This window comes from Peromyscus leucopus, chromosome 19 (genome assembly GCF_004664715.2).
Source record: "Peromyscus leucopus breed LL Stock chromosome 19, UCI_PerLeu_2.1, whole genome shotgun sequence".
Taxonomy (NCBI): domain Eukaryota; kingdom Metazoa; phylum Chordata; class Mammalia; order Rodentia; family Cricetidae; genus Peromyscus; species Peromyscus leucopus.
Genome location: NC_051079.1, coordinates 276671 through 299995, shown reverse-complemented (window position 1 = coordinate 299995; position 23325 = coordinate 276671). Strand labels below are relative to the sequence as shown.

The 23325-nt window shown below is 41.3% G+C and overlaps 1 protein-coding gene across 1 annotated transcript in view; it reads right to left on the bottom strand.

The window, feature by feature from the left end:
* Nucleotides 1-23325, bottom strand: part of Colec12 (collectin subfamily member 12) — a gene marked incomplete at its 5' end in the record, with an annotated part of 169871 nt that overhangs the window by 132433 nt on the left and 14113 nt on the right. The window contains one exon of the mRNA XM_028876714.2: nt 16925-16974. Coding sequence (XP_028732547.1) covers nt 16925-16974 — 50 coding nt within the window. The remainder of the gene's footprint in view (nt 1-16924; nt 16975-23325) is intronic.

Genomic DNA, 23325 nt, shown 5'->3' with positions numbered 1-23325 from the left:
CCAACTCCAGGAGCATCTGGGCTTCACTGGCTCCTACATGCATGTGCATATATCTGTACTCAGACACACACACACACACATATATATAAAATTAAATATATCTTAAAAATAAAAAGATGGTGGTTATATTATGGCCAAACACACACACACACACACACACACACACACACACACACACACACACTCCCCCAGACATGTGCAACTGTACACTTACAAGCATGCATACACATACCTACACACACAAAGATAAAACAACTAAGTAAAAGATAGTAAAAGCACAAAATAAGACAAACAGATGTTTTTAACAGTGAGGAAGAATGTGTCTGTCTCTCACTTTCACTGCTGTAGTTCTGAGTTTAGGTAGAAGATTGAAGACGTCAAGTGACATCGATGAGCAGCTGGGGTGCAGTTGAAAGGCAGAACACATACTTACTAATGTGCACAAAGCCCTGGGTCCCATTTTCCACACCCAAAGAAATAAAAGTCAATAAAAACAAAACAGCAGCAATGATCTCACTTCCACGTTTGAACAAAGAGGACAGCTTAGAAAGATCATCTTCAATATTAGAGGCTGCAAGGCATCTCCAAACTCTGCAGGCTCCAATGCAGCTGGAGCTGCTGCCAGAACTTTTACAGACTTGGGAGTCTCTCCCACTTTCCTGACAAGTCCAGAGTCTTCCTCCCTCTACAGCACAGGAGAGAATTGCTCTTTCAATCAAAAGCAATGAAAATATTCACACTCATGAAAAATAACTATTCAAGTAAAAAAGAGAAGCTTGAATCAACTAGGGCCAAACACCAGTATTCAAAACCATAAAGGATAAAAATAAAGCATTGAAAGGGGCAGAAAGTGATGACTCAGAAGAACAATTTCACAATATTTCATGTGGCAAGAGTTGTATCCACTGATACAACTTAGGACTTTTTTTTTAGTTCTTCTTCTGAAAAAAAAAAAATGTTCTTTAAAAAAATCTGCTTAAAACAACAGACAATATTAAGTTCCTGAAAACAAAATAATGTTCATTCAGTGATTTGCTCCTCCATTACCTGGCCCTTGTTTTTAAGGTTTCTCTTCTTACATACAACACTTGTGTTTTGAGAGTTGGACACCTTCTAGCATCATTTCTAGAAAAATTACAATTTCCAAGTCAATTTGTAATTATTTTGTGAATAAACTGAATTTTTTTTTGTTTTTTTTTTTTTTTTGTTTTTGTTTTTGTTTTTGTTTTTCGAGACAGGGTTTCTCTGTGTAGCTTTGCGCCTTTCCTGGAGCTCACTTGGTAGCCCAGGCTGGCCTCGAACTCACAGAGATCTGCCTGGCTCTGCCTCCCGAGTGCTGGGATTAAAGGTGTGCGCCACCAACGCCCAGCTAATAAACTGAATTTTTTTTTTTTTTTTTTTTTTTTTTTTACGTTTTTCTACTTTCTTTCTCTTTTAGCTGCTCACTCAAATCCGCCTCTCCCATGCTGGATAAACTGCCACCACTCCCCTAACTGAATTTTTAATTGCACTATATAAAACATGATCTTTTGCTGGGCATAGTGGTACACCCTCCTGTGACCCCAGAACTAAGGACATACAGGCAGGAGAATCATGAGTTCAGGGTCATCTTCAGCTACTTAGAGTGTCTAAAGCTAGCCTGGGCTCCATGAAACCCTGTCTTAAAAACAAACAAAGATAATTTTACAAATAGAAAAAAATTATAAAGTGCCCACTTAGAATCAAACTGTTCTGTAATGATCACTGTATGGTGTGGTATTAAGTTCTAAATATGATGGTCATATTACATGTTACAGTTATAACTAATAGTGGCCAGAGACTTTAATCCCTCACCTTGTATTCCACCCTACAGATTAGCTCCAAGTACAACCTTTGCTCATACCTAATATAGGATGATGATTCTGCAGAGCAGTGAGAAGGCTAAGGGAAAGCATACTCGGGCCTTTCCAGGACAGCTTCTCTGCTCCCCAAAAGGAGACACAGAAACTGTTACAGTGACCTTGAGATCACTTCCATAAGTCTTTCTAAGACTCTTACACTGCTCACTGCTCTAAGTGTTACCACAGACACTACGGTGCAACAGAAGGGCTAATTCATCCAAGGCTATCTTGCTGTTTCCTAGTAGTCAGTCAAGTTCCATTCTGTGTTAAGTCTTAGCCAGATGCTCTTCCAAGGCTCCAAGGGAGCTGTTCAGATCTGTTGGCATACCCCCTTCCTGCAAAAGTGTTGGAGTGATGACTCAGAACAAGAGAGCAGTTTCACAGTACTTCATGTCTCCACCAAGTGTTCAAATAAAATAAAATAAAGAGATTGCTATGAAACAAACATTTTTAATACTCAGTGAACAATCTACAGCCACAATGCAGGGTAGAGAATGCTGAAGTTTGGACAGTGAGGTTTTCATGGAAGGAAGAAATAGTCAGAGCAGCAGGCAGAGGTGTCCAGAGCAGTGGCAGGTTTGTGGACAGCCACCATTTAGTGCAGACCTACCACATGCATAATGGGTAGGTTTTCTCACTGGCTACATAAAGGCCTCATGTCGATCCCATTTCACAGATGAGCAAAGTAAGACTGAGAGCAGATGATGACCTGCTTTGCTGGTAAGGGGCAAAGTCAGCAGGTGGAGAAGAGTGCTCTGCTCTAAAGCCTGGCTTCCTAACCCCAAGGACACCAGGGACAAATAATAAAGAGAGTCACTCTAGTTCATAACTTCACTGATGGCTATATGGTCTACCCTTAAAACCTCAGCCCAAGAGCTCTCTTTGCTCAGGAGACCTCCAAAAGATCAGCTCAAATCCTTTAAGGAAAGTTCCAGAGTTTTCTGTTTTAATTTGCTTTGTCACTACCCACAGAAATAACTCTTTCCTACCCCACCCCCACACCAAACACTGGAAACGACCTAATATCTTCATGATCTCTTGGTAGAAAAATAGTTGAAAAGATGTTTTCCCTCTAATTTTTCCAAAAATAAAAATAAACCACGTTCAACTTCAACTTAATTGTTGGAAAAACAAATAATTATTCCTCCTCTTCTTTCCCCTCCTTGGGATTTATCAGTGAACAAAACCAGGGGTACAGGTGTGAGGCTGAAAATGGTTGGAAACCTCAGGGCCAGTGGGCACAACCTATAAAGCCAGGTATAAAGGGTGGCTGAGTACACACATACACACTATTATCACTCACCCCCTATGAATAGACGTGTCTAAGTGTTTCTCAGTCCAGATGTCAGTGGAAGAAACATGGGGTTCTGAAGTCAAATGTTCCCTTTCCTTTTGGGATTCTTTGTACTAGAAATTGAACCCAGGGCCTGCTTCATGCTAAGTGCCCACACTCTACGTTCGAGCTACAGCCTGGGCCCCTTGAAATCAGTTTTAACTTAAATGTCGGCTGTCATACTTAACATATGAGTTTCAATTCCTCTTTTATAAACCCTAAACCTCTCTTGAAGGATATTGGGGAGAATTAAATGAATGAAAGAGTTTAAATTGCCTAGCATAAAAAGAAGTTCAAGCAAGGCTTTTTAAAACCATTTTCTTTCATGTGAAAATGGTTTGTTTTTTTTTTAAAAAAAAAAAAAGAGTAAGAAAAAGATAGAGAATCTATGCCTTAATCACATGAAAACGCATTGATCTGCATTTACTTGGAAAAGAAAAGGCTAGGCAGGGATCTAGCCTGACCAGTGAATCCTCTGCAGGAGGGCGGGGATGGGGTGGGGGAGTGGGTACTATAGTACATCAGTTGGCAAATGAGGCGGTGAATACCATTCATGGTACAAAAATTATGAATCTCCCCAAATTATTTGAAAAAAGGCAACAGTCAGAAAATACTCCTTAAGTTTTAGGACCCCCACCTGCCTGCCCAAGAGCAAAAGGGGCCCAAGAGCCCTTCCCTTTCAGACAATTGAGGCTGAGAACCTACTTGACATCCATTTCTCCACATGCCATCTAATACCAAATTCTTATAAAATCAGAAACATGAATCAATAACTCCCTCCCACTAAGTGTTGCCAAAGGCTTTGAACATTTCAAAGCAGCCCTTCAAAGGGCACCAAGTCAAACCCTGTTCCCTTGCCCTCTACTCATCTCCCAGGGTTAGCCTTTCTACTCACTTTGTCCCCTTTCCACCCAGAGTGTTTGGGAAAGGTGCAGCTGAAAGGACAGCCTCATGCTGGGCTCATTTAGATGCTCCCCACAGGAAACGAGGACATTCCTAGATTCCTGGCATTCCCATCACTGCCCAGCTAAACACTGTCAGCCTTCCCGAGGAATGGAGTGGGGGTGGGGTAAGGGGAGCATATGACACACAACATCCTCTACAAATTCGAAAAAATGAATCCAAGCTTCTAGGAAGAATCCCAGATAAGGAGAACCAGTGCAAGCAGCCAAAGGTGGAGACACCCAAGTGTTCACGCTGAGCAACTTTACAAAGACAGTTCAGTGTCCTCCTGGCAAAATCTAGAGGAGCTCTTTGCACTAGACTGAGAATGTGGCTGATGACAGGGCCTAGTACAGGAGAGTCCTTAGAGTCAGTCCCCAGGAACACACACACATACACACAGGCATGTAGCCAAGCATTTATTTGTGGTGATCTTTCAGAAGTCTAAGTGGCCCTCTATGCCTTTATTTACTTATTTTTAAAGAGTTACTTATTTTTATTTTATGAAACAGTGTTTCCGCCTGTGTGCATGTCTATACACCATACCCATGCAGTGCTCAGAAAGGCCAGAAGAGGTTGTTAGATCCTTGGCTGAGAGCCGCTTAATTGGGTGCTGGGATCCAAACCCTGGTCCTAAAGAAACAAGTACTCTGAACTGTTGAGCCTTGTTTCTAACTCCTGCTCTATGTTTTTTTCAGTTTCTGAAGCCAGACATGTGGGCAGCTCTAATTCCAGCACTGTGGAGGCTGGGAAAGGAGGATCATAAGTTTGAGGGCCACAGTGGGACTCTATCCAAAAATAAAGAGATAAAATAAATGAAACAAGGCATTTCATTCCTGTAAACCTCTTATCTAAAAGCAGCTCAAACTTGAAGTTTATCCCTTTGGAGGCTGGCCTCAAAGGAGGGGATGATAGCCATGAGGAAAGTGAGGAAGGCATTCCAATTCAGCACCTACTTCTCAGGCAGCTTCAACTGCTAATCACTGTGTGGGCTGAACTGTTAAAGCACTCTTACTGAGAGGAGTGTGGTGGGTGGTTCACATCTGTATTCCTGGCTACACCAGGAGGCTGAGGCAGGAAGGTCCCTTGAACCTAAGAGTTCAAAAACATCAATATAACAAGGACCTCAGCTCTTAAAAAAAAAATAGTAATAACAGTTCAATCTATAATTATTTTTCTTCTTAAATTTTGTTTTGTTTTGGGGACAGAGTTTCACTGCATAGCCCTGGCTGTCCTGTAACTAGCTCTGTAGACCAGGATGGCCTTGAACTCACAGAGATATCCTCCCCCCCCCCACCCCACACACACTTCTGCCTCTGCCTCCTCAGTGCTGAGATTAAAAGTGTGCACCATCACTGCCTGGCTCATAATTATTTTTCAAGGGAAAGGAAAAGCCAGGCTTATTTTGAAACTACAGCTGTAAGAGACCTATCAAGTTGTGCATAAGCAAAATGATTCAAGGCCATCCTCCATGTTATCTTCTTTTAGACTATAACCCTGTAACACCTATGTAATTTTCATTGGTTCCTTTGGACTATTTTCACTCTATTTTTATCAAACCCTCTAGTTCTCCATAGCAAGCTACCTTTTATTTATTTATTTATTTTGCTGCTATTTCAGTTTGCGATTTTCCAGATTTTTTTCATAGTCATTAATAACATTCCTCTCACCCTCCTCCCCCCACCAAAAACAATTCTGTCCCAGTTTGGTTTGTCAAACACAAACATTAAATGTTTTCAGCTGCCCACAGCTACTCACCATAAACCTTAAATCTGCCCTTGCTCATCATGGTTTGAGCCATATAGCTCTTGCCCCTTCACCATTCCAATTACCAAACCAGGCCACCATCCGAAAATAACACGATGAACTCACTGCAAGCAATCCATGAGAGTGCTTTGGTCTACTGATCTCCCAACACAGACAGGTGCCAAGTGGATGGGTGAGTGGGGCCTCTATGACATCCAGTGACAGTAAGTGGGATAATAAGGGACTCTAGAGCCATGGGCAAGTTCTCTTTGTTTTTATAATTACTGTTTGGTTGTGCTAGGGACTGAACCTTAGGACTTGGCAAATGACACTTAGGCAAGTTCTCTACCACTGAACTATATCCCCAGCTCTTTCATATATGGCTTTTTTTAAAAAAAAAAATAAAGTAAGAGACTTGGAAATAAATAGAAAGGTATCATTAAATAGCATATTCTATGCTAAGAGAATAAAAATAGAACCAGAGGTAACAATGTATTCCTATAATCCCAGCAACTAAGAGACCAAGGTAGGAAGATCCACAAACTTGAAATAAACATGGGCTACACACAGAGACTTTGCACACATACATGTTTACATGCACACATGTACAACAATAGACTGGTACCTCATGTCTCAGAAAAGGCCCTCTGTCAAGCTGTAACCATAGTTACACCTCAATTAGCTCTGCAGACTGAGGCCAAGAGATGCTGACCCACAAAGCCTGATTAAAACCTGAAAATGTCCATTTAATTAACTCTTCAAAGATTGCCCTTGTTTAAGCTTCTTGTTGTGGAACAAATTAGTGGCAAAATCATCAGGCTTCACCCTGTCTCATTTTTAGACACCTTTCAGAACTTTCAGAATGGGGTTAATAACTTTGACATACATAAAGGACAATAGACCTGGTTGAGATTAAAATGTAATAATGAGTCTCTAAATGACCAAGGAATGACTCTACCAAAAAAAAATTAATACAGTATATACTAGTTCGCCAAAGAGCAGACATTTTCTTCTTTACTATAATTTGTGCTGAATCTGGAAAATGACCAATATTATGATATAAATAACCTTGACCTTGTACAGCAAATGTTTCTGAATAACTATGTCTCAATAACTTTGGAAAGCCTAATGACTAATGGTTTGCTCCAACAAGGAATGGCCCCTTTGTTCTGAGGATAATTTACCACTGGCTCATCTGTATGCCAAATTCATATGGTGGTGTTTTATTTGTACTGAAATGTGATTTTAATTGTATGTTAATAAATAAAGTTGCCCGGGGGTCAGAGCTATTAGAGCCATAGCAAGAGCATGTTGGTGGTGGCGCACGCCTTTAATCCCAGCACTTGGTAGGCAGAGCTAGGTAAGTCTCTGTGTGTTCAGGGATACAGCCAGCATTGGAGACATACGCCTTTAAGACCTGGAGAGCTGTACTTACAGGCAGTGATGAGGCAGTCACGTGTTTGAGTTTACAACCAATGAGGAGGCAGAACAGAAAGACTATCTAAAGACAAACACACAGGAAGTAGGTCTCTTTAGGAGAGGTAGGACCACCGCAGGAGGAAGGGTAAGATTTTAGCTCTGAGCTCTGACCTCTTGGCTTTCTCTTTTACATTGGTTCTGTGTTTCTTATTTAATAAGACAGTTGGTTACATCTACATTTGGCGCCCAACATGACAAGAATCCATTAAAACCGCTTGGCTTGGCCGCATGTCCGCTTTCCCGCAAGGGCAGTTGTCTCCCTAGCCTGGGCCCAGGTCGACTTGGCCTCAGGCCGGACTAACTGTGAGCTACTTGCTTAAAGCTGGTGCTACAAACAACTCAGGCCTGCCCTGCCAAACAAGGCCCCTGCCTGTAAAGCCAATGCACGTGGTCGGAGCTTAAGGAAGCCAGAGCCAAGCCTTGACTCGGCTCAAGAGGGAACACGTGACTGGATTTAAGCTTTAGCAGGCTACGCTTTCTTGTGTTTGCGTTCTCGTTTTCTCTCTTTCTCTCTAGGCGTTCTCCTACTGGAATATTAATGCAGAGGGAAGTTATTATATTGTAATGGATATTTTTACCAAATAAACCAAATAAAAAACACTTATGTGGAAAAAAATCTCTGACTTGATTTGGAAAGGAAAATTGAGACTTTGTCAATTAGCAGGAATAGACCCAGGAGAAATTGTCGTACCTTTAACTAAGGAGGACATTGAAAAATTATGGACAGAAAGTGAACCTTGGCAAAGAACTTGCAGTAATTTTTTGGGAGAAATTAATAGCAAATATCTCAAAAGCAATAGAAATGATCTTATAAAGAGAGCTGATTGGATCTTGCCTCGAATTGTACGGCAAAAACCCATATCTGGAGTTCGTACATTTTATACAGATGCCAACAAACAAGGAAAGGCAAGTTACAAATCAGAAATTTTAAGTAAAGTGGTTCAAAGTCCTTATAATTCAGTTCAAAAATCAGAATTGTATGCTATTCTGTTGGTATTAATGGATTTTTCAGAACCTCTCAACATAGTAACTGACTCTCAGTATGCTGAAAGAGTAGTATTACATATTGAGACTGCAGAATTTATCCCTGATGCTCCAGAATTAACTTCACTATTTATTCAATTACAAGATACAATCAAGAAAAGGAGTCATCCTTTATATATAACTCACATTCGATCCCATACTGGTCTGCCAGGCCCTCTAGCACAAGGCAATGATGAGATTGATAAATTATTGATAGGAAATGTGCTGGAGGCCTCAGAATTTCATTAAAAAACATCATGTCAATAGTAAAGGTTTAAAAAAGGATTTTTCCATAACCTGGCAACAAGCCAAAGAAATAGTAAAGAAATGTCCTACTTGTTCCTTCTACAATCAAACGCCATTACCAGCAGGATGTAACCCAAAGGGTACTCAGAGAAATGAAATCTGGCAGATGGACGTGTTTCACTTTGCATAATTTGGAAAATTGAAATATGTACACCACACCATCGATACTTATTCAGGATTTCAATGGGCAACTGCTTTGAGTTCTGAAAAAGCTGATTCTGTAATCACTCATTTGCTAGAAGTTATGGCCATCATGGGTATACCTGCACAAATCAAAACTGACAATGCTCCATCATATGTCTCTGTTAAAATGAAACAGTTTTTGCTTATTATAATATAAAGCTTATTACAGGTATACCACATAATCCTACAGGTCAAGCAGTTATAGAAAGATCAAACAGAACTCTAAAGGATATGCTAAATAAACAGAAAAAAAACCCAGAAATAGACTGCATAATGCTCTATTAACTTTGAATTTTCTCAATACCAATGAGAAAGGAACAACAGCTGTAGAGAGACATTGGATAATAGAAAAAACTACAGAATTAAATCAGCCTATATACTTTAAGGATGTGCTGATCTCAGAATGGAAACCAGGGTATGTATTATGTTGGGGACAAGGCTTTGCTTTTGTTTCTACAGGAGAAGATAAGCTGTGGATACCATCAAAATTGATAAAGGTTCGATTTGAACAAGAGAGACCTCTTAATTAGAGGAGGTGATAGTTCATCAACCAGTATGAACATCCAATTTAAACTAACTTGTACCAGTAACACATGTCTTTTCATTTAATCAGATAATAACTTGCCAAAAAGGAACATCCCCAAAAAAAGTCTTGGGGAAAGGTTTTTGTTTTTGTCTTTTAGGAGAATGAAGGTTAAGGAATCTGAAAAACACAAGACAAATGAGACAACTGAAGACTAGGGACAAATCATCTATCCCAGGAAACAGAGTGTAACGGCGTATGGGCATATATTATCTAAAAAATTTTTTATGTCTTCCTAAATGTTTGTTTCTGCTTTTCTCTAAAGATTTAACACTATTGGTTTTCTAATAGTCCCAGTTCAATTAAAATTTAAAGCTGACTTTGGAGTTGGAGAATGGCTCTCTCCTTCTTTAAACTCAAGCATGTTGTTAAAAGGAAAATGCAAACTCCCTGTATCATGCCAGAATAAAAGAGCCATCTTCTGATATGGGACAGGACAAAAGCCAAATTAATTAAGGGACTATTCTATTACTAATCTCAACTCTTTGATTCTATTCTGATTCTTTAAACTTTTCTTAAAGTATGAATTCTATATCAAAATTTACAAGATTAAGATAGATAGATAGATAGATAGATAGATAGATAAACATTTTAAACTTTGTTAAGATATGAATGGTCATATAGAGTACTAACTAATTCTAGAAAAAAGGCTTCAATTAGCTGCATATATATGTCTTTGTGTTCGAGTCTCTTATCAGTTTTTCTGCAGGAAATCACGGCCAGGCCTAACATTAACTGAAGTCTCCAGGACGAAGAAGGGGCCCCACAACAACAATTCCACGTGGACAATAATAATATAACTAAGCTGACAAACATCATCTACAGATCAGCGTTGAACTACAAAGTGCTCAGAGCAATTTGGAGATGACTAGCTGAGATGATCCAGTCTCAAAGACTACTTGAATAAGGACTTGAGATAAACCCTAAACTTTGGCATTATACACAGACTGGATAATAATGAAGGATATAGTTACTTTTCCTAGAATTTGACAATTAACCTAAAATTTTTCTTTCAAGATAAAGATAACTTAGCCCATACCCAGCAGGAAACAATTTTAAGAATACGATGCCCACATTCCCAAAGAGGTGGTATGGGGCGGGTGGTTTTTTGGTCTTTTTAATGGGTTTTGGGTCCGGGATAATTTTCACTGTTTAGGGGGGTTGGTTACAAGTTGTTATCAAGGGTTAGGAAAAAGGCTAAGCAAAGGAGATTAGATTTAAGGTTTTTGTTTAAAAAAGAAAGTAAGTAAGTAAGAAAGAAGGAAAGAAAGAAAGAAAGAAAGAAAGAAAGAAAGAAAGAAAAGAAAAAGAAAGACAATTACTAGTTTTAAATACTTTACATTGGATTGGATTGTTTTATATTGTATACAAATTTGAAATTGATATTGTTAGAAAATGCTATATGTATATTTCTAATTGTATTTATACCATTCATTTAACAATATAATGCAATTTTCTGATCCTTGAATGTTATTAGAAACAACTATTAGGATATAAAGAAATGAAAGTTAGTAGTTAAACATTACAATAGAACTTGTAGCCATATTAGATTTAAAAATTGAGCAAATATATTTTAGATAGGTCATTTTCAAACCCTTCAGAGATCTACAGAATATGGCATTAAAATGTTTTAATAACTTAGAAATTTTTCTTTTTTGAGACATGTCGGCTCCTGGCAGTACCAATCTACTTCAGAGAAAATATGGACATTGAAGAAACTGCATATGGAGTTAACTTTCATTGTGGCAAAAGTTAGCCACTGGACAACAAAGTATCCTCGAATTAACAGGACAAAATGGACAGACAGAACACAAAACAAAGGACTACTGATTCTTGCCAAAACAAGTATGGATATGGCTTTATCAACAGGCATCTTCTGAGGCCAGGACAATATGGTACCATCCCTGAAGTGGCCTTCGCAATCTGGAAAAGGTATAGTGCCCTTTTCTTCCAAGGCAGCTGAACAGGCAGTGGGCTGATGGCTTCTGATGTGCAATGGAACAGCAGCTAAAACAGTTATTCTTGAAGGGTAATTAAGCTCACGCCTCTTAATAGTAGACTGGCATTTAATAGAGAGATGTGGAGAAGAAGGGGATGCTGAGATTAAGCCATATATACAAGAAGAATGGACAGCTGAATTCAAAAACCGTTAACAATTTCCAGAATTTAAAATCCTGAATCATGACATGACACTAGTGGAATTCAGGTGTTTCTGGTACATGGACTGCTCTCACCCAATGTGAGGTTGAACTGTTGACCTTGTGTACATCCTACTTCACAAATGAGTCTGTCAGATACGCTAAGCCTATAGGCTGAAGATGATGCCCCAACACTGCGGAGAAACCTCAGGTGACTGTCCAGGCAGCTGGCTGTTTCTGTCAACTCACAATTTTTTTGGAAGTTGCTTGCATGCACTTCCTGTTTTTATTTTTGTTAGCTAATATTATTTCCTTCTTGGGTCTCTGAAGGAGTTGAAGATTAGTTAATTATAGTTGAAGGTTAGTTAGTTGTAGTTGAAGATTAATTAGGATAGAAAGTGAATTAGATACATTTTGGACTTACCAAAATAGGATAGATAATGGAATTATTTTCTCTGATTTGTCAAATACAAATGGACTAGACATTGTTTAGGTATTTATTACTTGTATATATTGTATACAGTTATTATACTTTTGTATATAGTTTTTCTTTTGTTAGTTATAACCTTTTGCTTTTTTTCTTTTTATTAAAATAGAAAAGGGGAAATATGGTGGTATTTTATTTGTACTGAAATGTGATTTTAATTGTATGTTAATAAATAAAGTTGCCCGGGGGTCAGAGCTATTAGAGCCATAGCAAGAACATGGCGGTGGTGGTGGTGCATGCCTTTAATCCCAGCACTTGGTAGGCAGAGCTAGGAAAGTCTCTGTGTGTTCAGGGATACAGCCAGCATTGGAGACATACGCCTTTAAGACCTGGAGGGCTGTACTTACAGGCAGTGATGAGGCGGTCACATGTTTGAGTTTAAAACCAATGAGAAGGCAGAACAGAAAGACTATCTAAAGACAAACACAGAGGAAGTAGGTCTCTTTAGGAGAGGTAGGACCACCGCAGGAGGAAGGGTAAGGTTTTAGCTCTGAGCTCTGACCTCTTGGCTTTCTCTTTTACATTGGTTCTGTGTTTCTTATTTAATAAGAAGGTTGGTTACATCTACAAATTCAAGTTGTTTTTATCCTATTTGTATAAATAAGACATCTCTAAAATTAGACAATAACAAAACTCTCTATGGTACTCAGTTTCCTTTTGCAAAAATAAAAGCCAACACAACAGCCATGTTCAGAGGCAAGTCACAACTCCTTAGGTTTGAGGTTTCACACTCAGATATTCTGAAGTAGCTGTACAAAAATACCAAGAGTACTAGCATCACCAAATCTCTTGAGGGTGATAATTCAGCTCCTGTTTTTACAGTACAGTGTCCACCCAGCACCTTTCTGCCTAGGACCCCTCTTATCTTGTACCAAAGCCCAGCATATCAGACTTACTCTTCCTCAAAGGTGTCAACAGCATATGGGATAAGGGTGGATATTAAGGCTCACAAGTATCACCAACTGGTTCCCAGTAATGAGAGTCACGAAGGGAAGAGCCATCAGGCTACTCTACCTGTAGACACTTTCCACCTTTTAGACTACCATCAACTGACTGAAAATGGACTGTTCAAGCTTACTCCTATCTATGGCTCTATGGCTTTGTTGGAGTCAGGAAATGGCTGAAAACCTATTTTCCTTCTTAAGAATTTGGACAGACTTCTAGGCCCTATCAAAGTGCCTAGGCCTCCCCAGTGGGCCTAGATTACGATGTTAGGCCCACATTAGTGTTCCTGGGATACAGGGTGCCCTTCCCAGGCATAGAAGTTGAGAGGTCACCTCCCTGATGTAAGATACTATCCCAGACACTGGCCTGATAGAAAACTCAGAATATCTCCTAACCCCAGATAAGTCACTTGACTAAGGTCTCATTCTACCCACATCTCACCTCCTGCAGCTGTAAAGTAAAGGCCCCGTCAAGATGGTATCACTTTGCTTAGAAACACAACCCAAACCTCCCAACAGCAGAATTATCTCTTCTTTCTTTTCCTTTCCTTTTGTTAGTTGGTTGGTTTTTTTTTTTTTTTTTTTTTTTTTTTTTTGAGATAGGGTCTTACAGAGCTGGCCCAAAATTCAGTATGTAGCTGAGGATGACCTTGAACTCCTGGTCCTCCTGACTCCACTTTGCAAGTGCTGGGATAATATGTGTGTGCCACCATGCCAGGCTCAGGAACCCTAAGGTTTCTCAGCTTCTAGTCAGCCTAATTTTCTGTCTGTGATGCCTGGTACCATTCATTCTCTTCCTCTTCTGTTTATACTCTCTGGACATTTCTCAGTTCATTACATGAGGAGACTCTGAGTCACTAGTTGGCAATCCCCATGTATAATTTAACCCCATAAATTAAAATCCTTTTCAAAATGTGCTAATTTTTATTTCTGCACCAGCTCCCCACCCAATGAACTAATAATGTGGTCATGAAATTAAGTGAATGTTTTCTGCATCACCCTTTTAATTCTGTAACCTTAATTTTTTGTTTGTTTATTTATTATATTTATTCTGTAGTACGAGGGAATGAACTCAGGTCTTCATGCTACTAGTCAAGGGCTCTAAGACTTACCTCTATCCCTACACCTTTTTCAAATTTTATACTCAGAGGCAAGGTCTCACTAAGTTGTCCAGGAAGGCCATGAACTTGTGTTCCTCCTGGTTCACCCCAGAAACTATTAGAATTACAGGCATGCACCGCTACACCCAACTTGGTCATGGCTTTTAAAGAAATGTTTCCTCAGCCAGGCATATTGGCACACATGTGTTAACCCCAGCACTAGTGAGGCTCAGGCAAGAGGATGAAATATGTACTAAGCTATATAGCAAGTTTGAGGACAGCCTGGGCTACAAGAGACTGTCTCAAAACCTCTTTCAGTTCTTCACATGTCTATTAATTTCCAAAATGTATAGCTATCTCAATATTTATTTTCCAGTGTTTTCTAGTCAATGTGTTTTTTGTGTTCTTTTGTAATTCTTGGTTTCATTGTCAATTCTACTACCTTCTTTCTTAGTGGCTTTCCCCAAGGGAAATCAGAACACAGTATGGACCCAGAAATCTGTTGCTAGGTGGAGGAGGTGGGGAAGGCTGGAGTCCAGGTTGCTCCAACAAGGCATGAATGGAGAATTATGGACCTCATGTGGCTGCATTCAAACATTAAAGCCCTATTTCTTTCCCCAGAAAGAAACATAGAAGAATGTTGGTTCCAGACGGAAAAAATGCTACAATTATGGAGCCAGAGCAGCTGGGGGCTGTTAACTTTAATCAAAGTCCAGCCAGGATGTTTCAAGTAATAGGAAGTAGATTTAGGCTCTTTATATTCAGATTCTCCCCCTCTACCCCGCCCATCCTTCTCTATTTCTTATGACTAAGGCACAAAAACAAGCTGTTCCCTTCATTCCCTTGAACTGTGGTTGGAACAGCAATGCTTTACTGATGTTTCTCAGCCACACTGGAGAGCCTGAGAAGCTGGGTCCAAAAGAAGCTGGGGAGGTGGAGGGGTGAGGAATCGTTCCCTGTGGCTGCTGACAGCTTACCATACACACTACACATTTCTTTCCTTGAGGTTCTGGCAGATCTAAATGAGGTCATGTTGGACACAGCAGTGCTTGTGTGAAAACTCACCACTTCAGACGCAGAAGCAGGATTTAAGTTTGAGGCCAGCTTAAGCTTCATGGAGAAATCCTGTATCATAGCAGTAACAAGATGGAGTTACCTGTGTCAGCCTCCCCAAAGCAGCTAAAAGCCAAGAGGTCATGAAAATTGGTTCTTATGCATGGGCACCTGGCACTAACTAAACGTGTTCTGACCTTGGTTTCTATCTGCATTTTGTTTATTATATCGTTGCAGACATAGACACAGTCCACCTTAAGATGGAAGTGCTAAAATAAAGAGTGGAAGATTGTAACAGGCCTAGCAAAAATAAAGATATTCTAAAGATACACTTGTTCCTATTCGTGTCTCTCTCTGTCCATCTATCAGATTATTAAAATAATGAAGCCCAAAGAAAGGGAATTCACCTAGGAATCTCATGCTGGGAGAAGGAAAGGACATCTGCCAGAGGAAAGGAAAGAGATTTCATATGGTCCTAACAATTTGTCAGACCACCTTACGGGATGAGACAAGCCCAAAGGATGATAGGTCAATGTAGGTGGGACCACATTTTGGCTAGGACTACTTAGATGCACATATCCTTGGCTTTCTATTTAAGTTTGATCTCACTTCAGGACACTGAAGGAGGATTTAAGGTGTTGGGGGGTTCTCTAAGATCTCTTTGTCCTCAAAGTGGCTGCACTGAATAGATCTTTTACTCCTTTCTCTGTTTGGTTTGACTCTTTAATTGGCTTATTGAGAACAGGTGGCTGGACCAGGCTTGAGGCACAAACTCAAGCTCTGTAACAAGAGCAGAGATCACAGTGCAGCAGTGGGGAGACAGGGGGTGAGTGCTAATTCCCTGTGGCTGCTGTAACAGATTCTTACAAACAGGGAGGCTTGAACACCACACATTTCTCCTCTTACAGTTCTGGAGGTCAAAGTCTGAAGTCAGCTTCAGCTGGCTCAAATAAAGGGGTGGAATATACTGTTCTCACTCTGGAAGCCCTGGAGGAAGAATCCATTCCCTTGCCTTCTTAAGCATCTAGAAGCTACCAGAATTCTTTGATTTGAGTGCTCTTCCAATCCTGCTTCAGTCAGTGGGACAGACCTCTCCGGTGTCAAATTCATCACGTGTCTCCTCATCATGAAGACATTTCATGGTAGTTAAGGCCAGTGTGTAACCTAGGATAATCTCCCCATCCCAAACTTCAGTCCAATATGGCTTGTCTTTTTTTTGCCATTCAGGTTCCAGGGATGCAGATGCTGATATGGGGGGGGGGGGGGGGGGGGTGCGTTACGACTTTCATAGTACACTTACACAGTTAGGTCCCTGGAAGAAGTCCCCTCCCATTCAACTAATACTAATTTATGAACCTAAGGCCTGGGAACAGGCAAGACACAGGAAAAGCTGGTTTGTGAATAGCATAGAAGGACTTTCCATGTGCTCTGCTCCTTTCTGGTCACATATTTCCCTTTCCCAATGGATTTGGCAGCTGAGCTGTCTGTAGTCTGTATTAGCAGACATATAAACATCATATTGCTTCTCTTTGCTTGGATGCAGCTCTTGTTCCACAAACTCTCAGAGTTTTATATCCACCTGTCACATAGGAGCTTAATTTTGAACCACAATTGGACTTCAAAGTCCCAAATGTTTACTTGTCAAAGTTATGTTACTGCACACCAAGAGTCTGTTACTGTGTCCTAGACTGAGTGAGGAAAAAAAACTGAGTTTTGTCAGGACTCACCAAACCTCTTGTAACCGAAGGACTGCACCTCCTCTTCTCTGCGAAGTCGTCTGTAGAAAGAAACACAAAGTGTTAGCCCTGACAGGAGCATAGATACACACAGTTGGGATAGGATGCAACTGACCTGACCCCAACCAACAACACCTTCCCTTCCCTTGAGATGCTTATCACAATGGCTTCCCTTCTGCTCCAGGACCTCTCCCAGCCTTATGAGGAGGATCATTAGCCCTCTGCACTGGTCAGAGGCCTTTCTTTCTTAATAATTCCTTCCAATCCAGGCCCTAGCTAACTGTGACTCTTGAAGGTGCATTCCTGGACCACTCAGCCTCTCTCTGTCACTCCTGTTCATTTCAGATTACTCTCTGCTGTCATCCTCATTTGTTTACATTTGTATATGCATGTGCACATGTGTGTTCCCTGTTGTCATTGTGCTTCCTATCTAGACTGACATAAATATGCCACCATTGCTTAATGTTAGTGAATGAATGGCAGAATTAACCAACTCTCTAAGCTATCTGTTCAAGCTGTTCCCTTTAGATGTTCCCACTTTAGATGTTACTCCAGCATCTCAGAATCCTGGGGATTGCTCTTGAAACCCACTTCTCTGTAAGATAACTGAGATAACAGATGGTTCCAGTCTGTCAATAGGCAGTGTTTCTGTGGAGTTTCTAGACACAGAATCACAGTGGTGGCAAGAGAATGTATCAGCCAGGCTTCCTACCAAGAGGCATCAAGTCATCTGAACTCAGTCATGATAAGAGCTCTCACTCAGGGACCAAGTGCTATTCACTGTGTGTTTCTACCACACATAGAGACACACAATGGGTCTGTGCAGACAGTGTCAGGTCATTTCCCAGAGGCCCTGATCAAATACACACTCCTCTATTTATAACAAATGGGGCTATATCCTAATAAATTCATCATGTATTAAAATTATTGTAAGTTTAAGATATCCTATGCTGGATATAGTCAGGAGGAAGCAACCCAACATCATAGTTTCAAAATACAGTAGGCAGCTAAGAAATGGCTCAGCAGTTAAGCGCACTTGGTGCTCTTATAAAAGACCAAAGACCAAGCTTAATTTCCAGTACCTACACTGGTGGCTTACAAGTCCTACAATTCAGCACACTGTATTGACTGTTTTCCTTGTCATGATAGGGCTAATGGTGATGCCCAGTATCACCAAAAGGACTGTACTGCACATCATTTTCTTAGGAAAAAAACAAAACAAAAAACCAAAGTCAAAATTAGAATGCAGTTTCTGGGGCTGAAGAGATAGCTCAACTGGTCAAATGCTTGCCTAAGCATGAAGATCTGAGTTCAACACCCAGAACTCACATTTTAAAAAAGCCGAGCCAGAGCCAGGTGGGTCTCTGTGAGTTCAAGGCCAGCCTGGTCTATAGAGAGAGATCCAGGACAGGCACCAAAACTACACAGAGAAACCTTGTCTCGAAAAGCCCCCCCCCCCAAAAGTCAGGTGTGGGGACACATATTTGAAACCCCAATCCCAGTACTACTGAAGAAGAGATGGGAGCTCACTGGCCAGCTACCCTAATCTACTCAATGAGCTCCAGCATAGAGAGAGACATCACACAAAGAGGTAGAAAGAAGCCAAAGAACAACTCATGGTGACCTCTAGCTTCCAAACACACACACACACACACACACACACACACACACACACACACACACACACACACACGCAAACCTATATGCAGGTACACACAAAATGAATAAATAAATTTAAAGTATAGATTCTGTTGAATATGTATCTCTTTTTCACCATTATCAAGTCCAATAATCTGAAGCTGGGGCTCTTTGTTCTTGAGTTGGCCAACATTATTACCTCACACTGAGCATTTTCTATGGGCAGCTCAGCTCAAGGCACTGATCCAGCAGAGGCTGCAGTGCCCAGCTTACTAAATAAGTCAGCATCCTTCATTCAAGATGGTGACTGGCTTTCAAGGTGTCTCATGAGGGAAGAGACAAAGTTCTTATGACAGCCTTCTTCAACCCCAGCAGGACACAGCCAGTATATATCTGAGTACTGCAGAATTCCTGGGAACTGAGCTATAGCTCAATTCAAACACACTGAGTCAACTCAGAGGAATGCTTTGCTATGATGTGTTTATAGATACCTAGGTGAGATGGGATTTGAACATGTTAATATGTCCACTTATTACCTAGGCTAGGGAATTTTATTTGAAATCTAAAAGCCAGGTATTTATAACCAAAGGAGTCTACCCACATCAAGGCTTATCACTTTAGTTCTTTCCTCACATGCTGTCAACAAACAGTACAAGGTCTTTGTCCCTGAGCCATGACTAGTTAGTTGATTAAGCCCATACCAAGACTATCTTGACTCAGTAATCTTGCATATCAACCTTTGAGGACTGGTTTCTTCTCAATGAGGAAGCCTTATCTACTGCTTCTACTTAGAAGACCATTCGTTAATTTGTTTATTCAATCAAGTTATACTTGGATGCAGTCTGTAATTCCAGCATCTGGGAGGCAGGAGCAGAAAAATTAGTAACTTGGGAAAAGCCTGGACTGCCCAATAGCCTGTCTCAAAACAAAGACAGACAGACAGTTGGACAGGAGAAGAGAGATGGTTCAGCAGTTAAGAGACCCTGGTTCAGTTCTCAGCACCCACATGGTGGCTCATAAACATCTGCAACTCCATTTATAAGGAATTAGAACTCTCTTCTGGTCTTGGCAGGCACCAGGCATACACATGGTATACATATGCACATGTATGTAGACAGACGCTCATACACATCAAATAAAATAAATCATAAAATAAAAAGTCTCTCAGTATTCTGTGGGTCTCTATAAATATGACTCTATTCTATAAAATGGTGTAGAATTTGCTTATAACCTACACACATCCTTAAACACTTCAAATCATCTCTAGATTACTTTAATACTACACAAATGTTTTATATATATATATATATATATATACATACATGTATGTATGTATGTATATATCTGCCTTCCTGTAGAGTTTAGGGAAAGGTGACAAGAGAGAAGTCAGAATCTGTTCCAAACAGATGCAACTTTTGTCTGGTATTTCAATCTATCCTTCGTTGAAGCCAACGATGCAGAATGTAAGGCCATGAAAGGCTGACTGCAACAAAACAAAACAAAACAAAAAAAATCTTAAAAAAGGCCGGGCGGTGGTGGCGCACGCCTTTAATCCCAGCACTCGGGAAGCAGAGCCAGGTGGATCTCTGTGAGTTCGAGGCCAGCCTGGCTACCAAGTGAGTTCAGAAAGTGCAAAGCTACACAGAGAAACCCTGTCTCGAAAAAAAAAAAAAAAAAAAAAAAAAAAAAAAAAAAAAAAAAAAAAAAAAAAAGGCTGACTACACATGCTAGAGCATAGTCAACTAGGTAAGATGTAGTAATGATGTCACACAGCTCTCACAGTCAGTTGCAGCCCTTCTAGCACAAGATCCACTCTGCATCAACACTCAGACACTGTAGAGCAAAAAAACATGACCTAAGATTTCACAGTGAAAACACAACTACAGGTTAACACTGCCCCTACCCTAACAGTAAAGGGCTTCAGTCTTCCAGTTGAACCTTTCTGTTCCTCACCACGGCTTCTCATGTCTGCTTGTGCTGTCTGTCTGCTGTTCCTTGTTGGATACTTCCCATTCCAGGGAAACAGTCCTGTTTTAGCAAGACTCCTCTTTCCTGAAATATCCCTGAGAACCTCAATTTCTCACAGTTTTTGTTATCAAAGTGTTCAGTTTTCCTCCAAGTTAATACGCTGGGAATAGTGAAGGGCCAAAGAATGCAGTAAGGGACTGGAAGATAGAAAGGGCTGAAGGAAGCAGTGGGGGCTGAAGGAAGCAGTGGGGGGCTGAAGGAAGAGGTGGGGGGGCTGAAGGAAGAGGTGGGAGGCTGAAGGAAGCAGTGGGGGCTGAAGGAAGAGGTGGGGGCTGAAGAAGCGGTGAGGGATGAAGGAAGAGGTGGGGGCTGAAGGAAGAGGTGGGGGGCTGAAGGAAGCGGTGGGGGCTGCAGGAAGCAGTGGGGGGCTGAAGGAAGAAATGGAAGGGATGAAGGAAGCAGTGGGGGGCTGAAGGAAGAGGTGGGGGCTGAAGGAAGCAGTGGGGGGATGAAGGAAGCAGTGGGGGGCTGAAGGAAGCAGTGGGGGCTGAAGGAAGAGGTGGGGGGCTGAAGGAAGAGGTGGGGGGCTGAAGGAAGAGGTGGGGGGCTGAAGGAAGAGGTGGGGGGCTGAAGGAAGCAGTGGGGGCTGAAGGAAGAGGTGGGGGGCTGAAGGAAGCAGTGGGGGGCTGAAGGAAGAGGTGGGGGGCTGAAGGAAGCAGTGGGGGGCTGAAGGAAGAGGTGGGGGGCTGAAGGAAGAGGTGGGGGTGGAGCTAAAGGAAACCATGAGGGGGTTGACAGAAGCAGTGGAGGCTGAAGGGAACCAAAGGATATGATGAGAAGCTGAAGGACAGAGTGAGGGGCTGAAGCAGGGACTGAAGGAACCATTGAGGGTTTGTGGGATGCAGTGAGGGGGTGGAGGATCCAGTGAGGGGCCAAAGGAATCACTGAGAGGCTACAGGATGCAGTGAGGGGCTAGAGGAAACAAAAGCCAACAAAAGACCCACCCACATTTCAGTTCAAGTAGGGCATTCTGCTTCTGGTCTGAACTCTCATCCTAAAAGGATTCACTATTATTATAACATCTGTTTATCTCATCCGACTCCAAAAGCTGAAAGAGAATAGTATGAGACAAGAAAAGTCCCATAAAGTACTGTAATAACTTCTGACTGCAATTATCAAGAAAAGTCTTTGTACAAAAGTGTCTTAAATCAGTCTTTCCATGTTTTTTCTTTGTGAGGGAAAGGGTTTTGAAAATGGCACTTGCTAGATCCCAAGGCTGGGGCCTGGGGTTGGGACACAGGAGGTTGTTTAACTTTGTCTCCTTCCATGTTTTTAAAAGTTGATTCTAGAATCCTTTTTTCCTCCTTAAATATTTAGCAAATGCTAAAGTTAAGCATTTGCTTTTGAAGACCAGAGTTTGGTAACTCCAGGGTGGGAGAACCTTATGCCCTCTTCTGGCCTCATTAGGAACTGCATTCATGTGCAAAAAACACACACACAGATGCACAAACACATAAATTAAAAACAAAAAAGAAGGCAGGTGAGCCATGTGTGGTTATATACTTGTACCCAACACCCAGAAAGCAAAGGAGGAAAAGCCACTGCAAATGCAAGGCCAGCCTGGTCTATGTAGAGCTCCAAGCTGATCAGAGCTGCAAAGGTCTCAAGGTTTCATAGGTTCTAGGCTGTCTTTAACTGACCCTGGACGTAGCAAGGCAACACATCATAGTTATGGGGAGGGGGTCTGTGGGAATGCAAAACTGCTCCCTCTAGGGACAGAAAGTGAGAGAATAAAACAAGTAGATTTCGGAGAACAGCAAGCAAGATTTCAGAGGTTAGGCTGCAAAGATTATCCGGCTTTTGTGTATCACCTTTGTGGGCTCTGTATTACAAAGACAACCTAAGACAAAAGAGTAAGGGCAAGGTCTGAGGACAGAATATAATGCTGCACATAAGATCAGCTGCTTGTGGTCCTGGGGATCCAACCAAAGCCCAGTGTGCACTAAGTAAGTGCTCTTCTACTAAGCTATATCCCCTCCTGCTTTTTCCTTTTTATTTTTAGACAAGGTGTTTCTAGTACTCAGGCTGGCCTTGAACTCACTCTGTAGCCCAGGTTGGCCTTGAACTTGTGATTCTTTTGCCTCAGTCTCCTGAGAAGATGGAATTATAGGACTGTACAACCAGGTCAAATTGGGCTACTTACCTTAATTGAAACTTAAGTAATTTAGGATCTCATCCTAGCTTTTTGCCCTCTGGAATGTATTGGAGAAATTATTTTGGCCACTCCACGTACTTAAAAGGATATTTATTTAATGGCGTAACTCACAAATTAAGTAATGGGTAGGTCGCAGGGTCTGGGGAAGGTGTAATGCAGTCCAGCGGTGTTCTCCGGAGCTCTACACAGTCAATCTGCACTGGTCAGCGTCCCGGCACTGAGAGAGCGCCCAGAGCGAGCGCTGGCCCATCCAGCTCTCGGGTCCCCGGCGCCTCCCTCGCCCCGCCTCGTAGGCGTGACAGTTGCCAGAGTCTCAATGGGGGTTGGAACTTCCAGATCCAAGCTGGAATGGCTACCCACTACATCTCCCCCTTTTTGTCTAAATAAGAAGGTTCTAAACTAATACAAGACTATATACAAAGGAATGGTTATCAAATATTGTCCAGAAATAATGAGAGATAATGACCTAGATAAGATGGAACTACAACCAATGCAAACAATATCAAGCAAGAAACACATACTAAAATCCAGAGAAGTATAGAGCATAGGTAAACAGCATGTTATAAAGATC